The sequence below is a fragment of the Phyllobates terribilis genome, unplaced genomic scaffold (genome assembly GCF_046119375.1).
Source record: "Phyllobates terribilis strain yellow unplaced genomic scaffold, ASM4611937v1 Scaffold_56__1_contigs__length_8794411, whole genome shotgun sequence".
NCBI lineage: Eukaryota > Metazoa > Chordata > Amphibia > Anura > Dendrobatidae > Phyllobates > Phyllobates terribilis.
This window is the reverse complement of record NW_027362816.1, coordinates 8557026-8572104: the sequence shown is the minus strand read 5'-3', so window position 1 is coordinate 8572104 and position 15079 is coordinate 8557026. Positions and strand designations below refer to the sequence as shown.

Sequence of the window (15079 nt, the reverse complement as noted above, 5' to 3'; positions counted from 1 at the left end):
ATGATGCCCCCACACAGTGTAATACCCCCATTATGCCCCTTATGCAGGATGTATGATGCCCCCACAGTGTAATGCCCCCATTATTCCCCTTATGCAGTATGTTTGATGCCCCCACACAGTGTAATGCCCCCATTATGCCCCTTATGCAGGATGTATGATGCCCCCACACAGTGTAATGCCCCCATTATGCCTCTTATGCAGGATGTATGATGCCCGCACACAGTGTAATGCCCCCATTATGCCCCTTATGCAGTATGTATGATGCCCCCACACAGTGTAATGCCCCCATTATGCCCCTTATGCAGGATGTATGATGCCCCCACACAGTGTAATGCCCCCATTATGCCCTGTATACAGGATGTATGATTCCCCCCCACAGTGTAATGCCCCCATTATGCCTCTTATGCAGTATGTATGATGCCCCACAGTGTAATGCCCCCATTATACCCCTTATGCAGGATGTATGACGCCCCCACACAGTGTAATGCCCCCATTATGCCGCTTATGCAGTATGTATGATGCCCCCACACAGTGTAATGCCCCCATTATGCCCCTCATGCAGTATGTATGATGCCCCCACGCAGTTTAATGACCCCATTATGCCCCTCATGCAGGATGTATGATGCCCCCACACAGTGTAATGCCCCCAATTATGCCCCTTATGCAGTATGTATGATGCCCCCACAGTGTAATGCCCCCATTATTCCCCTTATGCAGTATGTGTGATGCCCCCACACAGTGTAAAGCTCCCATTATGCCCCTTATGCAGGATGTATGATGCCCCACACAGTGTAATGCCCCCATTATGCCCCTTGTGCAGGATGTATGATGCCCCCACACAGTGTAATGCCCCCATTATGCCCCTTATGGAGTATGTATGATGCCCTCACACAGTATAATGTTCCCACAGTGCCATAATCCCCCCCACACAGTATAATCAGTGGCGTAACTAGGGTCTGATTGGCCCCGGTGCAAAGATTTCGACTGACCCTCCCCTCCCACTTCATCCTGATATGTCCCCTATCGTGGTATTTATATCCCCAGTTTAATGTATAGTAAAAAAATGTTCTATAAGGCTATGTGCCGTAATCGCCGCCATTGACTTGCATTGGACCACGTGACATCCGCATCAGTGCATCTGCACATGCGGATATCACACAGTTCAATGTGCGGATGGTTCCCAGGTCTGGAGGAGAGGAGACCATAGAACCATAGAACCTGTTAAAAAAAAGGAATTTAAAATAAAAAAAAAAGATTCTACTTACCTTCCGATGTCCTCCCGGTGTTTTCTCCCCTCCGTCTGGTCTGCTGTATGGGTCGCGTTGTTGTGAAGGACCTGCCATGACGTTATTGAGTCATGTGACCTGTCACTCAATGACGTCATCGCAGGTCCTTCACACCACCGCGAGCCGCCCAAGACACCGGACGGAGCAGACGAAACACCGGAGTACATCGGAAGGAAAATATAATCTTTTTTTATTTTTTACCATTCTTATTCTTTTTTTTTTTTAACTAACTTGGTCACACTACTATCCATGCCGGTTGCATAGATTTATATAGTGTGAACAAGTTGTCAAGCACTTTTCCAAGTGATGCTAAAATCGCTTGGAAAAGTGCTTGATAACCTGCATGCAGAAATGCATGTGAAGAACGCTTGACAAACTCTTCTACCTGGCGGGAAAAATGCATGTAAAAACAGCACGCCTTTTTCCTGCCAGGGAGAAGCGGAAAAAATATGCAGCATTTCTGCATCTTGGGCACTTAGCCTTATACTTACCAGGTACGAACTTAGAAGTCATGGGACCCCATAGCAGAAGTATAATGCACAGCCCATAGTCTTCCATATAGTATAATGCACAGCCCATAGTCCGTACATGTAGTATAATGCACAGCCCATAGTCCTCCATATAGTATAATGCACAGCCCACAGTCCTCCATATAGTATAATGCACAGCCCATAGTCCTCAATATAGTATAATACACTCCCCATAGTCCTCCATATAGTATAATGCACAGCCCATAGTACTCCACATAGTATAATGCACAGTCCATAGTACTCCACATAGTATAATACACTCCCCATAGTACTCCATATAGTATAATGCACAGCCCATAGTCTTCCATATAGTATAATGCACAGCCCATAGTCTTCCATATAGTATAATGCACAGCCCATAGTCCTCCATATAGTATAATGCACAGCCCATAGTCCTCCATATAGTATAATGCACAGCCCATAGTCCTCCATATAGCGTAATGCACAGCCCATAGTCCTCCATATAGCGTAATGCACAGCCCATAGTCCTCCATATAGCGTAATGCACAGCCCATAGTCCTCCATATAGCGTAATGCACAGCCCATAGTCCTCCATATAGCGTAATGCACAGCCCATAGTCCTCCATATAGCGTAATGCACAGCCCATAGTCCTCAATATAGCGTAATGCACAGCCCATAGTCCTCCATATAGCGTAATGCACGGCCCATAGTCCTCCATATAGCGTAATGCACGGCCCATAGTCTTCCATATAGCATAATGCACGGCCCATAGTCCTCCATATAGTATAATGCACGGCCCATAGTCCTCCATATAGTGTAATGCACGGCCCATAGTCGTGCATGTAGCGTAATGCACGGCCCATAGTCGTGCATGTAGCGTAATGCACGGCCCATAGTCGTGCATGTAGCGTAATGCACGGCCCATAGTCGTGCATGTAGCGCAATGCACGGCCCATAGTCGTGCATGTAGCGCAATGCACGGCCCATAGTCGTGCATGTAGCGCAATGCACGGCCCATAGTCGTGCATGTAGCGCAATGCACGGCCCATAGTCGTGCATGTAGCGCAATGCACGGCCCATAGTCGTGCATGTAGCGCAATGCACGGCCCATAGTCGTGCATGTAGCGCAATGCACGGCCCATAGTCGTGCATGTAGCGCAATGCACGGCCCATAGTCGTGCATGTAGCGCAATGCACGGCCCATAGTCGTGCATGTAGCGCAATGCACGGCCCATAGTCGTGCATGTAGCGCAATGCACGGCCCATAGTCGTGCATGTAGCGCAATGCACGGCCCATAGTCGTGCATGTAGCGCAATGCACGGCCCATAGTCGTGCATGTAGCGCAATGCACGGCCCATAGTCGTGCATGTAGCGCAATGCACGGCCCATAGTCGTGCATGTAGCGCAATGCACGGCCCATAGTCGTGCATGTAGCGCAATGCACGGCCCATAGTCGTGCATGTAGCGCAATGCACGGCCCATAGTCGTGCATGTAGCGCAATGCACGGCCCATAGTCGTGCATGTAGCGCAATGCACGGCCCATAGTCGTGCATGTAGCGCAATGCACGGCCCATAGTCGTGCATGTAGCGCAATGCACGGCCCATAGTCGTGCATGTAGCGCAATGCACGGCCCATAGTCGTGCATGTAGCGCAATGCACGGCCCACAGTCGTGCATGTAGCGCAATGCACGGCCCACAGTCGTGCATGTAGCGCAATGCACGGCCCACAGTCGTGCATGTAGCGTAATGCACGGCCCACAGTCGTGCATGTAGTACTATGGCCTAGGGTACCATGTACTCACTGATTTTAAAAAAAAAACAACACATTATACTCACCTTCACTCTGTCGCGCTGCATATTTTTATGGAGCTGGCAGCTGGCTTCAGCGTGCAAGCGACGGGAGCGCATGATGTCACTTCCATGCGCCTCTAGTCACGTGTACGCTGACTTCATCTGATGGCCTCTGATTGGTCGGCAGCGTGTATTGTGGCACACTGACAAGATGGGAGTGAGGTAGTAGGGGTCAATGAGGATCTAGGAGGGGCTGGGATATGCAAGGAAAGTAGGGAGCTGAGTAAGTGTAATAAATGTGCTAATAATATTAAATATCTGCTGGCAAATGCAAGAAGTCTCGCAAACAAAATGAATGAACTGGAGACTCTTATATCGGTCACAGAATACGATGTGGTGGGTATTACGGAAACCTAGCTGGATGAAAGCCATGACTGTGTGACAAACATGGAGGGATATACTACATTTTAGGATATAGTCAGCAGTGGGGTGCTGCAGTGATCTGTACTAGGACCGATTCTTTTTAACCTCTTTATTAATGACCTTGGGGATGGGATTGAGAGTAAAGTGTCAGTTTTTGCTGACGACATCAAACTATGTAGAATATTAAAATCTGATCTTGACATTATGATATTGCAGAACGATCTGGATAAGATGACTGAATGGGCAAACACTTGGCGGATGAGGTTTAATGTAGAGTAATGCAACTAGGTCGGAGTAATTCTATTGCTGCATATACATTATATAGGAGTATACTTGGGACTACAGAACAGGAGAAGGCCTTGGGTATTCTGGGTACAAGTAAGCTGAGCAGCAGTACTTAATGTCAAGCAGCAGCCGCAAAAGCAAACAAGACTGTAGGATGTATAAAAAGATAAGGAAGGTTGAACTGGATGCACCTAGGTCTTTATTCAACCTACATTACTATGTTGGTATGAATGTGTGTCCTCGGACACACATCTAGCTGAAACAGGGGCTAGCATTGGCTAGGCCCGGTCGTAGCGGTGACTGCGGTCATTAAGCCTCTAGATAAAATACTCCCACAGTACCTACAGCATATACAGTTACAGAAAATAAAAGGGATTAACAAGAGAACTTACTACACCGATCGCAGAGACGATTCAGTTTAGCTGAAGGAGAGCAGTTCAAATGGCCATTTTGTGAACGGGGTTTCCTGCATACATGATGTGTATCTCTCATACATGGGCCAGGTTGTGGGCTGGTCTCAGCACTTCATGATTTTATGGAATCCCCAACTTATGTGATAACGCCTCTCTGGATGATCGCAGAAGTTGTAGATTGACACCATATTTTCCATAAGGATTTTATTTTTACTTAGAGACCAAAAATGGCATAGCTGTTGTCAATTATGTGTCCACTGTGCATTTATGGCTCATTGGCAGAGGGGCTACAGTTATGAGAAAATATGTATCCTTTTCTCTGGCTAGCCCATGTGCTGGAAATGTATTTCTCATTAATATTGGATTTATGTATATTCCAATATTTTATATTTTCATTCGGAGACATCCTGACTGCTGAAGCTGTGCTGATGAAAGGAATGTGTATGCTGGGTGACCATGGCTATTTCTAAAGAGTGTGAGATATCCCTTTTATCCTTGATAGACCTTTTCCTGTCTGAACAGATAGGTTAATCTGCACTCTTTGTCTATGCACAATACACATCCTCATAGTCTTTTCCCTACAAGAAGCTTTTGCATGTTAATTAAGCTGATTCACTGTTCGGCCACATTCAATTTCCTACTGGTATTAGTTTCTTGTCTAAGTCTTGGAGACTGTCAGCTGTTTGTCTTACTGGAAAACCTTGTGAGGTGTCTACTTTAATCCTCTTACTTCACAAGGGACGGCCTGCATGTTGATTAGGCTGGTTCACTTCACACTATAGGTAACACTGTTCAGCAAGGCTTTTTTTTCAGCATGAAATTGGGTGAATCTTATCGGAATTGTCATGCTGAGAAATAACTTCAGAATTGCTCTATCACTTAAGATTTTTGAGAAAAATGCAATTATGTATGCATTGAATACTGTCAAATTTGTGGTGGCATGTGATATTCCGAATTCAAAAGTCAGCAACAGCGATCAAGTTTAGAAATGTTTTGCCATTGATTTTCTTTATAATCACTGTCCGATAATTCACAGGCAAGATTCCAACAATAGTCACCCAGCATCGAGGGCCTCCACCTCCCCTGGTACCTATTTTCCATCTAGGAATGTCTTGATGAAACCTTTCACCATGTTCATCACTTACAGTGCCTAGGTTTGTTGGGAAAAAGTCAATGTGTGAATGAAGGAAATGTATTTTAAGTGATATGTTGCACTTCATTGACTTGTAAGCCTGAAGAAAACTTTCAAACTGTTCAGCATAGTTTGGCACCTTGTAGTTGCCTAGAAAGTTGAAAACGACATTCTTGAAGGCCGACCATGCTACATGTTCTGCACTATGCAGAAGACCATCAAAGAAAGGCTGCATGCCCACTATGCGTTTTTCAAGCAGACCCGGGTACCATAGTACCTGTGTAAAAAAGAATTTAAAATAAAAAATAAAGATTATACTTGCCTTCCGGTGGCCCCCGGTCTCCTCAGCGATGCGTCCGGTGTGTTGGGCGGCTCATGGAAGGTCCTTTTAGACCATCGCGAGCCGTCCAACACACCGGTCGCATCGCTGAGGAGACCGGGGGCCATCGGAAGGTAAGTATAATCTTTATTTTTTATTTTTTACCATTCTTATTCTTTTTTTTTTTTACTATTACTTGGTCACACTATATAAATCCATGCCGGTTGCATGGATTTATATAGCGTGATCAAGTTGTCAAGCACTTTTCCAAGTGATGCTAAAATCGCTTGGAAAAGAGCTTGATAACCCGCATGCGGAAATGCATGCAAAAACGCTTGACAAACGCTTCTACCTGGCAGGAAAAACGCATTTAAAAAACGCATGCTTTTTTCCTGCCAGGGAGATGTGGAAAAAATATGCAGCGTTTCTGCATCGTGGGCACTTAGCCTTACTATCATTTACTAGCTCTCGGATTTGTGGGCCAATGAAAACACCCTCTTTTATCTTGGCATCACTGATGCATGGAAACTTCTGTCACAAGTAAGCAAAGACTTCAGTTTGCTTGTTCATTGCTTTGACAAAGTTCTTCATTAATCCCATTTTGATGTGCAAAGGTGGAAGGAATATCATCTTTTCATCTATTAATGGTTCGTGTTTAACATTCTTCTGCCCTGGAATAAATTTATTGCGTAGTGGCCAGTCCTTCCTGATATATTGCGAGTCTCTTGCGCTACTGTCCCATTCCCAAAGGAAACAACAGTACTTAGTGTATCCCATCTGTAAACATAATAAAATTGCAACTACCTTGAGATCACCACATATATTCCATTTGTACCTTGAGTATTGAATGTGCATCTGCATATTCTCATAGGTCTCCTTCATACTGATCGACATGTCCGATAGGTATCGAAGAGTAGACATTACCATTGTGTAGCAAGACAGCCTTAAAACTTAAGGCCAATGAATCAATGAACAGTCGCCATTCCCTTGGGTCATGGTCAACTCCAAGGACAGAAAACAATCCAGTATTATCACTGCAAAAAGTGAGACAGTCAGGTTGACTGAAATATTTGGTTAAATCTTCATGACGACTGCAAAATACTGAAATTTCTGTACCTGGCTGCAACAGATGCCACCCTTGCAACCTTGATCCAAGTAGTTCTGCCTGACTCTATGATAAACCCAAATCTCTGACCAGATCGTTGAGTCTTGCTTGAGATATTAAACGTGGAGCAGTTGATATTGATGGTTCGAAATCTGAATCAGCAGCAGGTTCCATCTCTAATGAATCAACCATCATTTCATCGCCCTCTTCTATTCTCCACACCGGCGGTGGTTTTGGAACTGGCAGACTTTCATTGTGTGCCACTGGTCAAATTGCAGAAGCAAGGTTGGGATATTCAATAGACCTCCTGTTCTTAGAAGGAAAAACCGGATACATTCATCGTGCAGAAGTAACAATCGGTTATATGGTCCTTCTGATCCCTCCAGATCATTGGAATGTTAAATGGCATCGATGGTCGCACACCCTTCAGCCAAGACCTCAAACTCGTAGTGCAAGATGAGCAGCATATATGAGTAGCCCTTGCTCTGTCTTGGTCACCAATTTTGCATCCAAAATATAACTCCTATGCCTTCTTAACAACTGCAGTTATACTCCTTTTCTGGGCTTTAAGGGTATAATCTCCACATATATAACAAAAGAGCTCATTACTATTGCGACATTGACGCGATATTCTACAACTCATTACTTATTAAACAGTTTTGCTCCTTTATGAAATTTTCTCAAAACAGAAGAAACTCATGAAGATTACAGCGTCGTTACTGCTGTTATTATATAATGCTACTTGGAAATAGACCAAAGTCTGACAGTTGTGTCTGGACGTGCCTGAGAGTGCACAACTAATGCAGTGCATGATTGGACAGGACTTAAGTGCTGTATATTATAATAAAGAGAGTCCATATTATGAATTCCATTGGTTATTTCTACAAAAAATACACTTCTGAAATAAAAAGTTTAATATAAGTGCCAATTTATTATGCACTACGTACTGTCCTAATCATAATCGTAAAATTAAAAGATCTCGGGAATGGTACATGCTACAGAAATTCTGATTTACATTTCTGAAATCAGCGCCTCAAAATACATGGACAACATGTTTTAAAACAGGAAACAGAAAAAAAGTTACAATTTGTTGACCAGTGTAATTTGTACAATCTTCCACCTAAGAGTGTCAGCTCAGATTGCAGATGACAGAGGGAAGGAGGGAGGCGATTAACTTCAGAGATTTTTAATATTTTCTATGACCTATCCAGAAAAAAAAAACACCGTACATGGAGACATTAGCTTCAAATCACTCCTGTGTTGGTGTTCTTACAAGCAAACTTTTATACATGAGATCTAATTTGATAAAAAGATTACAGCCGGGGAAAGATGGGAAACTTTCATATAGATGACTAGTGGTGATGTAATCAGTGAAGGACTCTGGCCAAATATGTTTCTGGAGTTATAGTAGAAGATGTCGTCCTCATCATGAAGTAGTTATTTCTCGTGTCACGTGTAATGAATATCTCCTGCAGTATTGCTAATGCCGATTCCAATGTCAGTAAATGATACAAGAATTAGCGTTATGGAAGATAAGTCTATGAGAAACTTATTCAGCTGCAGACTCCGAGGAAGAAACTGCTTGTTGTCTGTGGCCTAAAATATATAGGTTTCATTAATACATGACAGGGTAAAAGCAGAATGTTGTAAACTAATAAGAATACCATTGCTGCTTGGGTCCCCCACCAGTCTCTGTATTTCCTGCGCACTTGTGATTACAGCTACCGCTAATCAGTTGGCTAAGCAGTGGTCAACTTAGCCAGTGATTGGGAGCATGGAGGAGATGTCTTTTTCTGCAATTCAACTTATGTTCAAATCCATACAAGACTAGAGAATACAACATCTACACCTTCTATCTCCTGATATATTTCCCTTATTGTGTCCAGTAATTGTATTATTACACGGAATTCTTTATGATGTTCCATCGTCTCATTGTCTTCCTATTTAGGTCACTACAATATCAGATCCTCTCAGTGGACATCTTCTATATTGACAGAATTTTTGTGAATCACCCATCAAGGATGGATATGGACAGAGACAAGATGGCGGAGAGGATATTACACCTCACCCTAGAGATCCTCTTCCGGCTTACTGGAGAGGTGAGAGATTCTGATGACTTCACATTACATCATTCTTATCTATGGGAATAACAGATGGACAGAACTGGAGAGGTGAGGACTCTGGAAATGTCTATAGTGAGATTTATTAATGTGTCTCTCCATAACCAGGATTACACAGTAGTGAAGAAGACCTCTAGTGAGCACTGTCAGGATCCTGTGTCTGAGGGATGGGGAAGACCCCTAAGCCCAATCACAGGGCCTCCATCTCAAGCCTTGATACATGAGGACATCAATGACCAGAAGATCGTAGAACTCACCTATAAGATGATTGAGCTGCTGACTGGAGAGGTGACACTGCTGGGAATGCTGGGACATTATACAGTAACACTATTAAGGGATTGGGGGGATGACGGTATCATTGTATGTGTCAGGTTCCTATAAGGTGTCAGGATGTCGCTGTCTATTTCTCCATGGAGGAGTGGGAGTATTTAGAAGGACACAAAGATCTGTACAAGGACATCATGATGGAGGTTCCCCAGCCCCTCACATCACCAGGTAATAGACAGGACTAAATACACACGGCCTATAATTATCTGTATGTAAAGAATGAATTCAGTCCCTGTATGTGTTTCCTCCAGATCTATCCAGTAAGAGGACAACACCAGAGAGATGTCCCCGTCCTCTTCTTCCACAGGACTGTAAACAAGAAGATCCTAATGTTCCTCAGGATCATCAGGTAGATGGAGAGAAGGTGTCATGAGATCTCCCCTATGATGTGTAGATGGCTGTGAAGGTCTTGTGTTCAGTCTTGTTTTATCCACCAGTATTATATGTTTTATATTTGTGTAATGAGGACGGTGGAGATGGCAGAATTAGAGCTGATCATAGATGTGATTTCTCCATCTGTCTGTGACTTTTACAATATTTGTTTCAGGGTGAAGATCTGACCCATATTAATACTACAGAGACATATGTATGGGGTGATGAGCGGTGTAAAGAGGAGATTCCTACATATGACTACCCAGGTGAGTAGTGACCACTAAATGCAGAGAAGTCACAGATTCTTCTCTGTCACCAGCTATGGCTGCTTTATCGGTGATGTAGTCTGGCCATATCACAATCGTGTGATCGCCATTTTGCCACTAGAGCATAACATTCGCCTCCATATGAAAAATGTTCTAATTACTTGGGGAAATTGTGAAAGCTCTTTTCTATGGAACTTACAATCTGAAAGATCCACCTACCCCCTGGAATTAGAAGATGCTGACCGTTACCTGCCCAGATGACAGCGTACGTAGAAAGTGCTGACAAGTTAGAAAATCACTTGAAGAAAAATATTCTGATGGGCCTGTAAGAGAAAGTGGAGGGTAATGATGCTGTTCCTTCCTAGATCCCTGATATCTTATTGGATGAATCTACCTTCTCTCCCTTCTGTGCCGCTGAATGTTCTCATATGGTTCCTACAAGACCAGGTCCAGTCTTTCTGGCCAAACTTCACTTTTATGATCGACAACATTAAATGTGCAGTGAGGCCAAGTGTGAATTTCTGTACAATAACAGCAGAGTTTCCCTTTATCCTGACTTTACACTTTATTTTAAAACCAACTAACTTCATACAGGATTGTGATAAACTACATAAAAAAAAATTACACCTGTGCCATGATATATCTCTAAGCTGTGCGTGGCTGATGGATGTAATATACATTTATTCACGCCTGCAGGAGATGTGTTGGCTCCAGCCCTGGTTTCATGGATTCACTCCACGTCATAAATTCCATTATGTTGTCATCCTAAGGAGTTCAGATTCCTGCACAATCTCTCCTGAAATGGGGGCACTAATACTTTCTCTACTCTTCTGGTTAGGACTCATAGTAGCTCCAATGGCTCCACCATAAATGAGTGCAACTCCATTTTAGTGTTGGAGTTCTCCCCTTATACATAGGTTGTTGTTGGGGATGTAACATAGAATTTTTTTTTTTTTCACAGGTTCCTTCTCACTCCGCAGCCAGTTTTCTGTTCCTAATCAGGCCCTATTTTTCAAATCTGACGTGTGTCACTTTATGTGGTGATAACTTTGGAATTCTTCACAAAGGATAATAGGAAACAAATGGACCTTACTAATTATTTTCCAGCTTATTTATTTATTTTACTCGCTTATATACCGTCATTAATTCCACAGCGCTTTACAGACATTATCGGCACTGTTCTCATTGGGGCTGACAATCTAAATTCCCTATCAGGATGTCTTTGGAGTGTGGGAGGAAACCGGACAACCTGGAGGAAACCCACGCAAACACAGGGAGAACATACAAACTCATTTTTTGTCATTGGTGGGATTTGAACCCAGGACCCCAGCGCTGCAAGGCTGCAATTCTATAGTCAAAGTATTGTCTGATCTCATCAGACAGTGCTCACAAAGGTGAACACCTCCATATTACAAGTAAACAATTAGGAAAGGGAAAAGGGTGTGAGTAAAAGTGAAATTCTTTGTTAAATAATAATATTAAAACCTGGTAAATCATACATCCCATTAGGGATGTATCATGGATCATGATTATATAAATGGAGTCATGATCCACTAAATTACTGATAGAGTCAGACGGTGAATCAAATTATTAATAAAATAAGTCCCTAGCCAATGTCCCTTAGAATTGATGGCTGGGTTTATGCTTATAAAATGAATGCCATAAATTATATCAAGGGTGTGCTGAATTATGATAGTATCCTCAGCCAGGAGAGATTTTATTAAATAAAGGCTCAATTTGCCAGTGTGAATTCAATAGTAAAAAATTATCCTAGCCCGTTGGATACACTCCCCATATTATAAAGTGACTTCAAAAGTGTGGCCGGTCTGATAGATATAAGTGTAATGAGCCCTTGTACAGAGGTTATCAGGGCACACTATTGCACCTGTCACACAATCTGTGTAATGGATCCTTAATAATTCCACTCGCATCTCCAGTAGTGCTGTCGGCAGTGAAATAACTCCGGCAAAATAACAGACTTAGCCAGCTTAAGAGCACAAGCAGCTCAGCTATGCCACTGACAGTCTCTCTCACGCTGTCCGCACAAGAATTGACGGTCAGCAGGAGAAGCAAGCGATCCCACTAAGTCACGATCTCCTGGTTGTGCTTTCTGCCGATTTAGATATCAGATGCGGCTAGCATGTGCCACTATCGGCCTCTCCCATGCTGTCAACACGTGTGTGGGTATGATCAGCGTGAGAGACTATTTCAACTATGTCAGCAGTCTTGACAGAGCTGACAGCTAAAACGGGGTAAATCTGGTTTTACCTGACAGGGCACACCTGTGAAGTGAAGACCATTTCTGGTGACTACCTCTTGAAGCTCATCAAGAGAATGCCAAGAGTGTGCAAAGCAGTCATCAAAGCAAAAGGTGGCTACTTTGAAGAACCTAGAATATAAGACATATTTTCAGTTGTTTCACACTTTTTTGTTAAGTATATAATTCCACATGTGTTAATTCATAGTTTTGATGCCTTCAGAGTGAATGTACAATTTTCAAAGTCATGAAAATACAGAAAAATCTTTAAATGAGAAGGTGTGTCCAAACTTTTGGTCTGTACTGTACATATATACTGAAATTATATACATGAGCCTTTCATATGCTCATCATGAATTTACTTGTAATTGTGCGACAATCTTCAGCGGCTTCTAGGACATCCGTCCTGCAGATAAGTATTGCTAATATTCTGGCCTCATGGTAAGTCATTGGTAAAAATATGGGACAATGGAAGCAAAAAGATTAATGATTAAGTGGAGGAGCAAAGGAGCCGGAGGAGGGCCAAGGAGAAGAATGATAGAGCTTAGGTGGTAAAGAAGTTAGGTATCAGGGCAGAGACATAAGGAAAATAGGTCACCAAATAGATGAGTATAAAGTTATGTTAGGTACGGGGCAGAGACATATGAGGAATATAGGTCCCCACTCAGGTAAGTAATAAAGCTTATTAAGTAACAGGGAAGAGACATATAGGGAGTACAGGTCTCCAAACAGATCAGTATAGAGGCATGTGGCCAGTTGGCTTGCCTGACTGCTCAAAATGTGCTGGGTGGGTACCTTTAATGGAGCTGTGAACAGGCGCTCCCGCACCTTCATCTTGTGCATCTGTCTCTATTTGCGGTTGGGGGTTTATGTATGTTTCCGCGATTACCGCCAGACCGTAAGTGCATGCGCTCAAACTCGACCCCCCCTGGAAGTTGCATCACAGGCAGGTGATGTGGCAGGGAGAGTGGGTCTGTTGAGGCGGACCTGTCCCCCCGTATGGCCGTGTCACATGTGTAGCACATCCATGGCGTCTGGTGAAGCCTGCGCATGCGCTTTAGGCTATATGCGATAGTTCTGTTATGTTAATTTTTTTTAGAGAGGAGTAGCGCTGGCAGGTAGGCCTATTATTCCTGCTGCAAGTGGGACAGTATCCTCACACTGTCAGGGAAAGTGAATGTACAAAGTATGTATAATAATTCACTAGCGCTGGAATAAGACTGGAGATATACTAATGAGATAAAATATACAAATGTATTAGTATTGGTTTAAAATACATTACAAAAGTAAAATCAGGGGTATAAATAGGATAAAATATAGCCTGTCGGAGATACGGTCTAAAAAAGGAGGGAAGAGTGGTGGGATAGTAATTTTCCTCCTGTATTTCAGATAATTTGTCCGGTTGAGGTTTAGTAGTTTCTTTCCTAATTAGAAGACAAATGGTTTAGAATGTGGTGTGAAGATAGCAGGTCTGATTGAGGAGTAACCGATCTTACCTGCTGGTGAGGAAGGAAGGATGGTTAGTGGTCCTCTGTGTTGGTGTATTTTCTCGGTGGTAGAGAAAGCTAAAATATTGAAAATTAGTTAATTCCAAAATCATGTCTACAGGTAAGGGTTTGGTGGTACCACACCTACCGGGAAGAAAAAGAGGATGTTGGTAAATAGCTTTTTAGGAACCGAGTTACTATTGTCCAAGTGGTCTTTTTGGTCCGGTGACTTGGAGAATCAAAGAAACAATATAGGTAAGGTAAAATAGGTTAGAATAAAGAACATATAATTTTATTAGGAATTGTAACTTTTAATTAAATCAATTACCTCTGGAAACAGTCCAGGGATGACTTGGAGAGAAAAGTGCTTATTATGGCACGTTCGTGGTGTAATCCATTTTAAACCGATAAAATATACAAATTTTTTAGTATCTCATTAGTATATCTCCAGCCTTATTCCTGCGCTAGTGAATTATTATACATACTCAGTTCTGTTATGTTGTCATCATGGTGTATCGATGAGGGGCAAAAGTGAGGTTGATCTGGGTGGGGGAATAAAATTGTGCTGGTTTGGTCAATTGGTGCTGTGGATGAAAGGAATAATGGAGGGGGGTGTAAGGAATGTATGGAGTCCTGTATGAAACTAAATAGTGTGAGGCCATGCCCCTTGTATGTAATTAAGTTTGCTAGAATGATATATGGGAGCTGTGTGTAAGAGGGTGAGGGGAAGGGGTGGAGACGGAGATAGGAGGGGGAAGCCAGGGGAGACGGGAAGGGGGTTTCTGGAACTCACCTGGAGAGGAGGAATAGGAGAGGTTGTAGAGCTGATCTAGTGTGTCTGAAAAAAAGATGATCAGGTTAGCCAATCTATTTCATGGTTGAGACCCTCTGTCAGTGTCTGGAGGGTGTGTATCCAGAACCACTCCCGTTGTTTAAGGAGTTTAATATGGTTACCACCTCGTCTGGGTACTTGTTCGATCACCTGGAACCTGAGTTGTGAT

The 15079-nt window shown here is 43.0% G+C and overlaps 2 protein-coding genes across 3 annotated transcripts in view; both read left to right on the top strand.

Annotated features, from left to right (window-relative positions):
- The window catches only part of LOC141192298 (oocyte zinc finger protein XlCOF29-like), a 303763-nt gene that overhangs the window by 161069 nt on the left and 127615 nt on the right, over positions 1–15079 (top strand). The gene's annotated exons all lie outside the window — the stretch shown is intronic.
- LOC141192248 (uncharacterized) overlaps positions 1–15079 on the top strand; it is a 231437-nt gene that overhangs the window by 211617 nt on the left and 4741 nt on the right. For both annotated transcript variants that reach the window (XM_073661743.1, XM_073661744.1), the window contains exons 2-6: positions 9198–9348; positions 9478–9657; positions 9741–9864; positions 9948–10045; positions 10244–10334. In XM_073661743.1, the coding sequence (XP_073517844.1) occupies positions 9198–9348; positions 9478–9657; positions 9741–9864; positions 9948–10045; positions 10244–10334 (644 nt within the window). The remainder of the gene's footprint in view (positions 1–9197; positions 9349–9477; positions 9658–9740; positions 9865–9947; positions 10046–10243; positions 10335–15079) is intronic.